The sequence below is a fragment of the Alligator sinensis genome, unplaced genomic scaffold (genome assembly GCF_000455745.1).
Source record: "Alligator sinensis unplaced genomic scaffold, ASM45574v1 scaffold337_1, whole genome shotgun sequence".
Classification (NCBI taxonomy): Eukaryota; Metazoa; Chordata; order Crocodylia; family Alligatoridae; genus Alligator; species Alligator sinensis.
Genome location: NW_005841927.1, coordinates 3,362,965 through 3,375,559, shown reverse-complemented (window position 1 = coordinate 3,375,559; position 12,595 = coordinate 3,362,965). Strand labels below are relative to the sequence as shown.

The 12,595-nt window shown below is 44.7% G+C and overlaps 1 protein-coding gene across 2 annotated transcripts in view; it reads right to left on the bottom strand.

Annotated features, from left to right (window-relative positions):
* Positions 1–10,605, bottom strand: part of KPNA6 (karyopherin subunit alpha 6) — a 25,109-nt gene extending 14,504 nt beyond the window's left edge. Inside the window, exons 1-2 of one of the 2 annotated variants that reach the window (XM_025198649.1) lie at positions 10,506–10,605; positions 827–960 (exon numbers count right to left, since the gene is read on the bottom strand). In XM_025198649.1, the coding sequence (XP_025054434.1) occupies positions 827–960; positions 10,506–10,590 (219 nt within the window). In that variant the 5' untranslated portion in view covers positions 10,591–10,605. Of the gene's footprint in view, positions 1–826; positions 961–4,528; positions 4,685–10,505 lie in introns of those variants that run through there. The other variant, XM_006019340.2, reaches the window with a different exon arrangement.
* Positions 10,606–12,595: the final 1,990 nt, after the last annotated feature.

The window sequence follows — 12,595 nt, the reverse complement described above, 5'->3', positions numbered from 1 at the left end:
TCCTGCTCTAAAGCGATACCCACCTTTTAGAAATATCACCACTGGCACACCTGTCTAGGTAAAAATCTGTGGAACAAAGCACAACCTGAATACAGAAGCAGTCACTTAAAACACTAGTTTACATCTCTGTAGATGATGATTTTGGCCTGTGAACCAGACAACAGTGGAGCAAGTCTAGCCCTCAGACAAGCCCAAGGAACCTACTTACTTCACTGAGACGTTATGGCATAAGCAAGTGCAGAATTTGACCCAGTGAGTCTGAGAGAGAGAGGGAGACAGAGAAAAAGGAAGGAGAGGTGGTAGACTGGGGCTGATGCACTGGCAGAGCTGTGTAGGAAGCTTGCAGTCTGCCAATTCTACATGTGGCCCTAGCATACAAAGATATAGAAAACCTATAGCACTTTTTTTTTTTGCTTGCTTTTTTCTGGTCCAGAAGAGCACAATCCATTTTCTGATTTTTGACAGAGTCCTTAGAAAACAAATAAAACCCCACAACACCATGGGTTCTGGGAAGCCTTCCCCTGATTCAATATCACAGAAAGGCAGACACAGATTTCCACTGTGGCATCAGGGGCATACACAGCACCTGCAGGTCTCCGATTGAGATGGGAACCTTTGGAGCACTCTTCACATGAGCCACGTTGTGAACAAGCGTGTGAAAAGCAAGCAGCAACATTCCAGGTCTAAATGCTGGAGGGGCAATGGGAGGAGAAGACTGTGAGCAACTCTGACTGGAGACCTTGGGCGGTTCCTGTTGCACAATACTGCATACTTGATTCAGGTAAAGCTATACTTCTCCAAGCCAAATCATCAGAGCGCAGGTTACCTGCTGTTCTCGTTTCTGTTTGCGTAGCTGAATTCCCTCCTCTTCTCTTCTCCGGCGCATTTCTTCGGGATTTAGAGCTTTGTTTTTGTAACTCTTCATTCGATAATTATCCTTCGCAGGACTCGCCATGGTTTCTACAAAGTCAGAAAACTAGGATCAGATTTTGCTTTAGTCTCTGTCCTTTCACCTGCCCACCCTGCCATTAAGGAAAGCAAGCACATGTCACAAGAAACTGCACAGTCCAATTTAAAAGACTGAGAACTGCTTTCTGAAATACCCATCCAGAAGCTACAAGCTCGGAAATGTTACTGACCTACACCTGATGCAGTCTCTTAGAATACTGCTGCTCAACAGGCACTGCTGTAAATGTAATGCTCTGAAAAATCTCTCTCAACCAGGACTTGGACTTCACTATACGAGGTACGCTTCTCACTGTGGAAGGGTATACTCAAATAGTTCCCTTGCCCACCAGAAGGCAGAGTGCCTGAGGCTGCTTGGGTATGCAGCACTGTAGATCACTGTGTTTCCCAACCAGTGCGCCACGGCACAGTGTGCCGTCAGAAATGAACAGGTGTGCCACAGAATTTTGCCATGGGAATGAGCTACAATAGGTATGAGAATGGGGAATGCCTCAACAGGTGTGCCACAGAAAAAATTTATTAATATAACTGCCTTGGGCTGGAACTTGTTGGGAAACACTGCTGCAGATCATGCCCAAATACCACTTCATCACCATCACTATAAGTAGCACCTTGAAGATGCCGCCCACCCACCCTCTTCCATCCTCCAAGGCCAACAGACCAAGAACCTGATTGTCTGCAAAAAGCAGCAGACATTCAGCCTCTGTAGACCAGGTTGCTCTGAAGTGTAGGAGTGTAGCTAGCAGCTGAAAGTTGTACTTAGATGCATTTTATGTTGCAAAGTACGGACTTTCAAATTAGAGCTCCCACTTTTAAAAGGCTAGGTAGCAGGCAACAGTCGATCCTCTGCATCATGGTGTACACATAAGAGGTCTAGTCACGAATCCGTTTGTACAGAGTCCTGCAACAATCACACCAGGACCTTTGACACACATGCCTAGGCAAGAGTATGGAAGAGTGGAAGTGGCCCAAGACCTGCCATCCCCCTTTAAACCAAGACAGAATCCAAAGGCCAGATCAAGTCCAGACATTCAATGCCTCAATGGTTGTAGTTTCTGCCAGACAGAAACAGGTAAGAACTGCTGCTGACTGCCTAAGGCCACGTCGAGAGCATTTGTCAGGCTAAGGAATAACACCCTTTCTCCAACCAAGACGTACTCACAGGACAGTGGGGGCTAGGGTCAAGGCACCCTATACCCACCTTACTCTGCTCGTGGCAGGGTAGCTTCCATAAAATACCAGAGTGTTGCAACCTCCAGTCTCGCCATGTTACTGCCAGGCCCTCCAGTCTGATGCAGTTTACGGTCATACTCTTGACCAAAAAGGCTCAGATACTATGTTGCATGTTATATATTTTATTTTATTTTATTTTGGGGGGGGGGGGGGGGGGAGGGGGAAATATCCATGAAAGCACTGGAAGTTTGGGCACGATACAAGAAAGCCCAGCAAAATTCACCTGAAACGTGCCTAATTCCACACCCTCTTCAGAGTGAGGAGACACCGCACACATGTAGTGCTTCACCCAGCTGGAAGTGGCATGCAGACCAAGCTTGCCAGACTACTTCACAGCACTCAAATATGAGAAAACAGCAACTTTTTTGCTACTTGTTTCACAACAATCTTCTTAAAACTATTTGAAACCTGGGTGCCTGCGCATTCTGCTCCAGAGTCAGGGGGTGGACTTTCCACCACTTGGCACAGGGAAAGCAAACAGTACGAACCAGAAGAAAGAACAACCACCCAGATGCAGAAGGATCTCTCCGAGGTATTATAGCCAGTTATGACCCACTGCTTTGATCACATGCCTCCCCATGCCTTCCTCCAATGGCTCCCTTTTTCCACCATAGGAAGTGTAAGATGCCTGTGCAAAGCTTTTCCTACTGCCTTACTCAGAGCCCACAATTCCTGCCTCACCTTTGTGCTTCCCCCTGCCCATGCTACCACTGATGCTTGGAAGGAGCTCCATGCAAACACCAACAAAGCTACGTTACCTTCTTTCCAATCCCTCTCAAACACTCTGCTGCAAAGCCTACAGAAAAACACTCACTAGACTGCTTGTGTACTATGACTTCAGCCTGTCATGTTGCCCAGTGTCGTCCCAATGCTGACCATGACCAGCTCCGTGTCTAACTGTGAGGCCTTTTCTTTTTTAATTCAGCCACAGTCTCCTGAACAGGGCCTCCTGCACAGTACTGCCTCAGAGCTAGAGAAATTTGGTATTCTGGTTCAGCTAAGCCTTTTTGTCCCCCACACCATATTCAGCAGACAATATTGTATCAAGGAACCTTCCTTTCTAGAGTCCTCCCCACTTTGCTAGCCTTACAAAATGAACAGTGGCTTAGGAAGCCTAAGTGAAATTGCAATTGAGGTCACTTTCCTGTTCACTGACCAAACATTATTCTCCAAGGAGAAAGTACAAACCGAACTGTCAAATGCTGATCTTCTACTGCTTAGTTCCCATCAGAAGAATTGAAAGAAAAGCATGGAAGTGTCCTGATACAAACCCATAGGAAACAGCATGTTCCTTAGGCTTCTGTGCCTCATCAGAGCAATTCAATCAAGATGCATAAGTTGAACAGTTTTTAGGATACGGGAAATTGCAAGTTTCGAGCCTGGTGTAACCGAAGACAAACATTTTCCTAGCTTCAGGGTCAGTTTCTATTATAGCAAGAATAAGGTTAAAAGTAATTTTATACTGAGACAGATGTACCAAAAAAGTCCAACATCTCAATGTCATGGCAAATTAAGCCATGCAGAAAAAACTCAGTTACGAACAGAAAAAGACAGATATTATGCGATTGTTTCATACTCCGAAAGGACCGCTGTGGCAGGGAAAGAAACCTTAAAGTAATGTTAAGATGATCACAAGGGGCAAGGGAACCTGACATCCTCTTACAGTATCTGCTGTTTAGAGGACATTCCTTCCCCAAGCCAAAAAACTTGAGGGGGTATTCCACTGAAAGCTATATATACGCCTCTGAGAGCCAGCCCCAAACCTACTATATACACAGTTGTGCAACTGAGAGCCAGGGCCAAAGAACAGAAGATGCATGAAGGGACTGGGTATCAGGAGGAATTGCAAGTTGATGTGCAATTACTTAATACCGACAAACCCAGAAAAAAAAATGTATAGCGTCTGAGTGGTAAAGTAAGTATTTAAACCTGATTACAGTCTTAAGAACAGTTTGTTCTGCCCTGGATCAGTTACAGCACCATTCTTACCTTCTCTGAAGCTAGTAAGCAAAGAACTAAGTGCCTGACGGAACAGCGCACTTGGATCGCTGCTTGGAAAGATTTGTGCATCCTGAAAGCAATGACAGCAGTTTGAGCACTGAGTCCTGGTAGGTTTTGCAGGAGTTCAGGCCTTAAAGGCTACCACTGGTCTCTTCCCTAAACATTGGTCCATTTATCTCCAGACTGACCAGGTCTAAGACAGCCTACAAGCCACTACACTGTGCTGCAGCCAAGCCTGGATTCCTAGTCCTGTAGCCTTTGCCCTGGACCTCAGACCAATGTGTAGTTTAAGTCATAGAACAAGCCTGGATGTATTAGTGAGGCCTACCTGAAGCCTGGGTCAGATCATGCCCTTGGTTTAGGCCTCTCTCTGATGCATCTGAAGTTTAGTAACTGGCAGATTTCCAAGGAGGCACTCAATGGCACTTTTCCTCATTCTACTGATCAGCTCTGCATGACTAATTATTTGAGAGGTGTCTTCTTCACTAAGGATGAAACATTAGATCACAGGACAACTGTAACTCCACCTACATATAACCCCCAGTCATTAGAGCTGGCTGAGAAAAGTGAAAGGAAGAGAAAAAAAAGTAATCATACTTCTGTAAGAGCAGCTGATTTAGAAGGTAGATGGGGCTGAAGCCCCTAAAATTCTTAAGCATGTATTTCACACTGAGTGATTTCAAGATATTAAAAATATCAAGATATAACCTCATTCATGAATTTTAAATTGCGCTGAAAATCTAGCAGCGCTGGTGTTCTGTATTTGAATGATCATACTGCCATCCTAACATTACACAACTGGAACACAGCAAAGGATAGAGACACCCTGCAAAATAAAAAAAAAAAATAGTCAAATGTAAGGACATACTCTGAAAGGCAGCTTATCAAGTTAGGGGGTTTGTTAACACAGGATACAACTATACTCCTCCTCCCTTTTTCTGTTTCTAAGTGGCTTAGTACTACGTATGAGATTACTAGCCTGCTAGTCATATAAATAGCTGAATGACACATGACAGTTCAGCTGTTTGGAAACTTGCACAATCCCGATCTCTGTTCTTGGCAGGGCACGTCTTGGAGACTGCTCTGGACAGCTCTGTCAGGCTCTGAGTGTCAGGCAAACAGCTTTACAAAACCAACAGCAGGTGGAAGACCATCACAATCCAGGTTCCTAAAACGTACCAAGTTTGCTTGGCAGATAGAGAGGTGTTATGGATTTCAGAGCACCAAGAATGCTACGGCGTGGCAGGAAGGTACTGAAAATACAGCTAACTGCTAAAGATGTATTTTGCTGCTGGCAGCAAGGATGCATATCAGACAAACTGCCATTTACTTGACATAGGATTTCCTGCTAAATCTTGCACATATTCACTACTTCAGATCCCCTTTGCCAACTTTTTGCTGGTTCGTCTTGATCTGCTAGTGAAATCATAATGTTAAAATGTGACAAGACATTTGATTGCCATAGCAACAAGCAGATGTTACGAGTGCAAGTTTATGACTTCTCTGCAAGCTCAGACAGCAGGAGCTGAGCTGCAAAGCACAAACTCTTCAGTAAATGGAAATACATTAAATAAAATTGAACAGACAGCAACTTGCTGAGGAAAAATGCTCTGTGCCCAAATTCAGTCTTAAGTCTGCTCCACTAAAAGAAAACCATTTAACTCGGCATATCTGCAAGTCAAGCCTTGGCCACATTAACTACTAACCCAACTCCACCACTGCAAACATACCTGCAGGACAGCCCCACTGGGCAAGACTGTTCAAAATGTTTCAGCTCGTTAGCTAGGAAAAGCTATCTGTTAATGCTCCACAGTGGCCTAAACTACTGAAGACAGATGTTTAAATACCATTCAAGCCACAAACTTCCACTTGGCATTTTAAAGTGTACTGAAGTGATGTTTGAGAATACAGTAGCATTTTAAAGCTACAACCCTTCTGGTTTTGAAGATGATTATGGAAGCCTGGATTACAGCAACTTTCCTGCAAAACCACTCAAATGTAGATATTACACACATCTAATGTCATAGTTGCTCCATATAGTCCTAAAGCATTTTTCAACACAAGTTGTGTTGGCTTATTAAAAAGGTGTCACTTAGTGGATCTTTGTAGGAGGGAGTTTTCCTTCTCTAAGCTCCGACTAAGCCCCACCCTAAGTCAAAATAGGATGAGATCACATCCCAAAATTAAGTCATCTGTGCTATGAAAGAAAATGCATTAGTCATGAACCAATCTGAACTCTTAAAACAGAGCTAAACATAACCTTAAATCAAGTGCTTCCTTCATGAAAGCATATGCAATGAGCTAATCTGCTACTACCTACTGGAGCAGGAGGGCAATCTGATTAAGTCTTCCTTCCTGAACTCCAGACTGTTGCTCAGACAATGCACTCCGATCATCTTGATCTCCCCAGAGTGGAAAAGGGGCCTCTATCTGGTAATAACTGCACTGCTATTAATTAACACCTTGAAATGACAAGCCGCAGGCAAACCCTGTTCTGCCACATAGTCTATGGAACATGACGGACTCTGGAGAATAGAAGGTAAAGTTAATATAACAGCAGGAAGAGCCTTACAAGGACATAAATGGCAGCCCCAAGACAGCAAACGTCCAGAAAGCTATATATTTCAAGCCCCTTGCTCACACTTTGTCCTTACCCCTCTAATCTCACCTTGAGAGAGACAGGAGCACTTCTAGCTGTCCAGGCAGTCTAGGTGGTCTCCATGTATGTTGTATCACCCTCAGAAAAGGACAATATATTTTTTTTTTTTTTGCTCTCCAGCTCAGGAGCAAGAACAATAGAAGTTAAGCCCAAGACAGGTGTTTGAAGAATCCAAAATCGTGGAACAGAAAGGACTAGGCCCCACTTGACCATTACCATTTGCCTAGTAAGCACCTATTGGGCAAATACATGACCAACAGCCTAGTCCTCTTATGTGGTGGGCTCACTAGCTCCAAGTCACCTCTTCCCCAGTGTCTATGTAGTGCTAGCCCTTCACAACTGGTTGTGTCAGTGATGCAGTCAGTTTGTGTTACCTAAAGGTGTACAGTATCATTCATGAACACACCTATATAGCCCTTTAAAATACCACTGTTGACCTCAAACCCCATTTCAGAACCCCAGTCCCATAAGCAATTTAATTCTAATTTACACAACTGATGGATCAGAGTCTGAAGGTATCTAAAGACCACTAAACTATATAGAGGCTGAGCAGTAAACTGCATGAATGAAACTGGGAAGACCTCAGCTCATTTCAAAGCCAGAAGGAAACACTGCATTTATTTCTAGTTTGATCTCCCGAGTAACTGAAGCTATAGGTCTTCCTGAATTAATTCCCTTTTGAACTACAGTATCTAATTCCCAGGTGGCTGCCATCCAGGTCAGCGAGGACACTGCCAAGGCAGTGCAGGTGCAGACTACTGTTAATGTGCAGGTTGTGCTCTCTGCTGCTAAGGAGCATCTACCTGCAGAGCTGTCAATCCAGCACCATGGAGCATACACAAGGAGTGAATAATTCAGTTAACCTTTCCAGACGCATTACTCTTTCATTTTTTTTAAAGGATGAGAGCCTCCTTCTTATTTGTCACACAAAAAGCTCATGTGTTTTCCAGAGGCCAGCATAGGGAAGCAAGTCCAGTTAGTCTTGGCCATTGTGGTTAAAACCAAGACTGGCTGAGAATTTGCTTCTTGAGAAGAGTCTTCCTCTTTAAATTTCAGACTTGCCCCTCAGCATGTGCCTTCAACAGTTAAGTACCTTCTTACTGCAATGAAGTTTATTCACAGCAGCTCTGCTGAACAGAAGTGATAGCATTTGCATTTATATGGAAGCTCTTCTCAAGCTTCCCAGAGCTCTGTGATTCCAATCAAATCAGCCAACTATTAGCCCCAAGATACCAACTCGAACATCTGAAATAAATGCAGCACTAAAATGACACATTAAACAGATTTAAGGAGAAACAAGCTGTGCATAGCAAGCATTAAGATGAAATTCCAGAGCCTGAACACACAAGGTGCAGGCAGCCATCGCGCTACAGAACAGAGCTCCATTTCAGAAGAGATGGAAGTTGCACGCAGCGCATGGTTTAAGACAGGGGTGGGCAATTATTTTGGGTGGAAGGTCACTTACTGAGTTTTGGCAAGCCATTGAGGGCCACATAACAGGCAGCCAGGGGCAGCTAAATATTAATTTTCTAGATTTTTAGGGGCCCTGAGGGCCAGATAGAATGGCTTGGTGGGCCGCATCTGGCCCGCGGGCTGCATTTTGCCCACCCCTGGTTTAAGATGTGCAGTAGGGTGAGGCTGTACATGGCTTTCATGGAAGCAAATTCCAGGTAGTGCCTTAACTCACTGAAGGCCAGCAAGGTGCATTTGATTTCTACTTCCGAGCTTAGTAACACAATGGGCTAAAAGAGCTCCCCAACTCCAGTGAGAAGAGAGACCATCCATCCCCTTGGCACATCTGGCAGCATAGGAAGGGTTTTTCGGGTTGGGTTTTTTGTTTTTTTTGGGGGGGGGAGGGGGAAGGAGGGGTTGAAAATGGAAAGCATCCCGTGTAGTTCAAAAAGAGACCAACAGCCTAAGGTCAGTTGGGAATCAATGCTGACATTCAAGGACATCTTAAATTACTTGGCCAGCCCTGGTGGTTGTAGCATAGTAGTCTCAAAAGATAGGTTTTAACAGAATCCCAATGGCTACAAGTTATACCTGAATGGATGCAATCACCCCTAAGCAGCAGACATGAACTCAGAGACCAACACAAGCTTGGACTAACATGGGCAAGATGCTCCCAGAAAGAGAAATAAAAACTGCTGCAGACTAGTAACTCAGCTCACTGAGGACCAGAGAAGAGGAAGTTACAGAAACCAGCTGCAGAAGTGATTTAAGCGCATAACACACAACAGCCGCCTCTCCAAATTAATCCTGAACATGCATTTAAATTGTGCATAACCTAGATGAAGGCTGTTCATTACACAACTATAAGGTGTTCAAATAAGGAGGTAAATGGATGTTTTACCTCTTGTTTTTCAAGGTTGCAACCCTCTGACAAGACTGTTGATTGCCTGGATTAAACATAACAGATTTCTGGGTGAAAGGATGCAGAGTTTAACTTCAAACCTCTCACTAGAAAGATGCAGTCATGTATGGGGAGAACATCTGATTGAACGGTACCTGCCATTTTCAGTTTTGTACATAAACAAGGGAAACCCCAGAAAGGGCAAGCTTTAAGCCCAGTGCAGCTGTCAGGAGCTGTGGCTGGAGCACTTTAGGAAAACTCCTGTTTACATAGCAAGTAAAAGGAGCTGCAGAACAGATCGCTTCCAATCGCACAGGAGGTGTATAAAAAAAAAAAAAAATTCACAGGCTACCCAAAAAAAAAAAAAAAAAAAGGAAGTCAGCCCCTGAAGGGCTACCCATAGTTGCTGCAGTGACATGGTCCATCCTGAATCCTTGTCAGCACCTGCCTGCAGGCAACACAAGCGAGATATATATATTTTCTCTGTCTACTGTCCCCATCTACAGTCATTCCAGCCTCTGGTGCGACAGTCTAATGCTGCCGGATCAGAAGCCCAACCAGGGTCTTTCAGCATGTTGTTCCCTCCTCCTCCTGGCCATATTACAGAACATGTCTGCTTCAGACAGTTTCTCTCTCAGCGGCTGGTTAAAGCCTCCTAGCTGAGTCATTGCAGGGACTCACATGTCTAAATCAGGACTTGTGCTGCTGAGTCAGAGACAAAAGCAGACAGAACAGGGAAACAATGACATTGTCAAATTTGACAACGCGGAATTTTTGGCCCAAACACCCCACCACAAAGGCAGGCTTTAGAAGAAAGTCTCTCTATACAAACTAGAGAGGAATTTGAGGGCAGATGTGCTGCTAGCTAGGGTGAATTTTTCATGCCCTGGCTAATATGCTTAGTCTTTGAGGTTGGCGTCAGGTGAAAGAGACGCATCATCACATCCCCTCCCTAACAGGCTATATTTTCTTGCTGTGAAAGGAACTGAACAATCAGGTAACATTTACTCTAAGCTGTTTTTAACAGTAAAGCTGGTCAACTTACCACGAAAAGCCTGTTTTTTATGAATACCAAAGTTCACCGATAAGCAGCCACACACTGTGGTCTAGCCAGCTTTGCTTGCTACTTTCTTTGATTCTTTTCTTGACCTCATGGCAAGTATCATTCAGATTACACTTCTTTCCGAGTCCCATGGCACCCCCTCAGTATTACTACTCGCCTGCCTCCCCATTTCTTAGCTCAGAGCCTACAGGGGAAAAAAAAAGCCCCCCCAACAGCATCATAATGCTTACTTGTTCCTGTAAAACAGGCTGCTGAAGACACATGCCTGGTCACTGCTTCCATTCTGACCTCAACCTCCTGGTATTCTGTCGGCATGCCACGCTGGAACGGTTTTATCAGAATGACTGCCTTGCAGAGGCCTAGCAAAAGCCCCAACATTAGTCTGCATAAAGTCCCCTCAGAGATTCCCTAGCTACTGACAGGTCAGATAACCATACTGGGAGTGAGCAAGCAGAGAGGAGGGAAAGAAGTCTTCATCTGCAGGCTTTGTGTGTTCCTGAACATGAGCACTGCCGGCAGCTTGCCTCGTCAAGGATTCTAGGAGGTTTGCAAGAAGAGGCAAACTTAAGAGGTGAAAAGACTTCAAAAGTATTCCCCCAGTCCGTCCTCACGAGAGATTTTGTGTTTTTATTGCTCCCTTCCTTCCACCCTACTTCAAAGTGAGAGTCTCTGGCATCACTGAACAGGTGGCTACCTCTGAGAAGGGGTGCCAGGCAAACTAGCCATAGCACTACTGGAATGAGATCGGACCAAGGGGCTACCCCTTCAGCCTGCCTTTTTAAAAGGAGGCATGAGATCCTGAAAATAGCTCTTGTCTGCTTTATATGGCCATGTTCCTCCAAAACATTTCCATGCTGTTAACTGCACACAACTCCACTTATCTCCCCAGAAAAATGCGAGCAATTGCCTTTAGAAAAAGCTGCCGTTCCCAAGTTCTTTCCATATCATGATATCCCATAGAGGAGCTGCAATCATTGCACTGGCCAGCTTGTTCCTCAGGTCCGGTTTAGTTTAAATGTTTCAGTTCCATTTCACAGCTGGGTCAAGTGCAGTTAACCAGGTTTCTTCTTCCAACCTTATCTGTAAATCTCAGACATCAAGATGCGACAGTTAACCTCAGAGCAGCCATAAGCCCCCACCTGACCTGTCTGCTGAAGCACATCAGGGAAACCAATACTGTAGTCAAAAGCGATAAGACTGACTTTCCATCAAAAACAAGAAGGAAAAGCTGTGCCCAAACTCATGGGAAAGACGGGAGAGTGCAAAGTTGTCACAGTGCCTCTGATTTAGAAGAGTAGTGACAAGTGAACACAGGATGACGTGCAAAAATACAACGCAAGAGTCCCATTCTAATGGGACTCTTGCCTCTGCAACTCTTGTCCCTGCCTCTGCCCGATTTCTGAAGCCTTTTATATTTTGGCAACATGTGGCTAGATTTGTCCTGAGAAAGCATGACTGAACTGGAGTACAAAGGGCACTGGAGACAGGTCAGTGAACTCAAGACCTGAATGACATCATCCTACACCTTTAGTCATAACTATTATAAGAGTCATACCACCTACACCATGATTCTCAATCAGGGTGCACGAGATCCTTTTAAGGGTGCCACACACTATTAGCATTCATAGATTCTAGGGTCGGAAGGGACCTCAGTGGGCCATCTGGTCCGACCCCCTGCCCCTGGCAGGCAAGAAAAGGTCAAGCCTGGGGTCATGTGATCCCAGCCAGGTGCCAGGCCAGTCTCCTCTTGAAGACCCCCAAGGACGAGGTGAGCACCACCTCCCTTGGAAGCTCACTGTCAGGTGTCAAAACATCTACATGATTCACAAGGTAAACCCAGAGCTTTCAACGCAGGAATCCACCGTGTAAAAGCATTCTGACCTGCTAGGGTCTCCGAGTTCTTTGCAACAGGAAAACTGCTCTATTATTTTTCCACAGTCAAAAAACAAGTGAAAGCTAAGAGCTTGCACTTTCTAAGGGGGAGCTGGAGTCTAACAAGGGATGCCCCCCACTGACCTCCACAAATAATTTGTACAGCTGTTACTACTGCAACTTAAACCATAACAGGGCTAAGATGTTACATATGCAAGTATATGTACATACAAATACATATACCTTGCACTGTGTTCATGTAAAGCTCAAGGGAAATCTGTTTAACTCTGCACATGGAAAGACAATGACTGCAAGCCTCCCCACCCCATTTCTCTGAAGTTTCCACTCTTCTATTTCGTAGAAAGTTGCCTTTTAAGCCCAGTTGGGTTTTACAGACTCCCAAACAGCTGCTTGTAAGGAGAATGAGGAATCAATGCTCATTATTCAG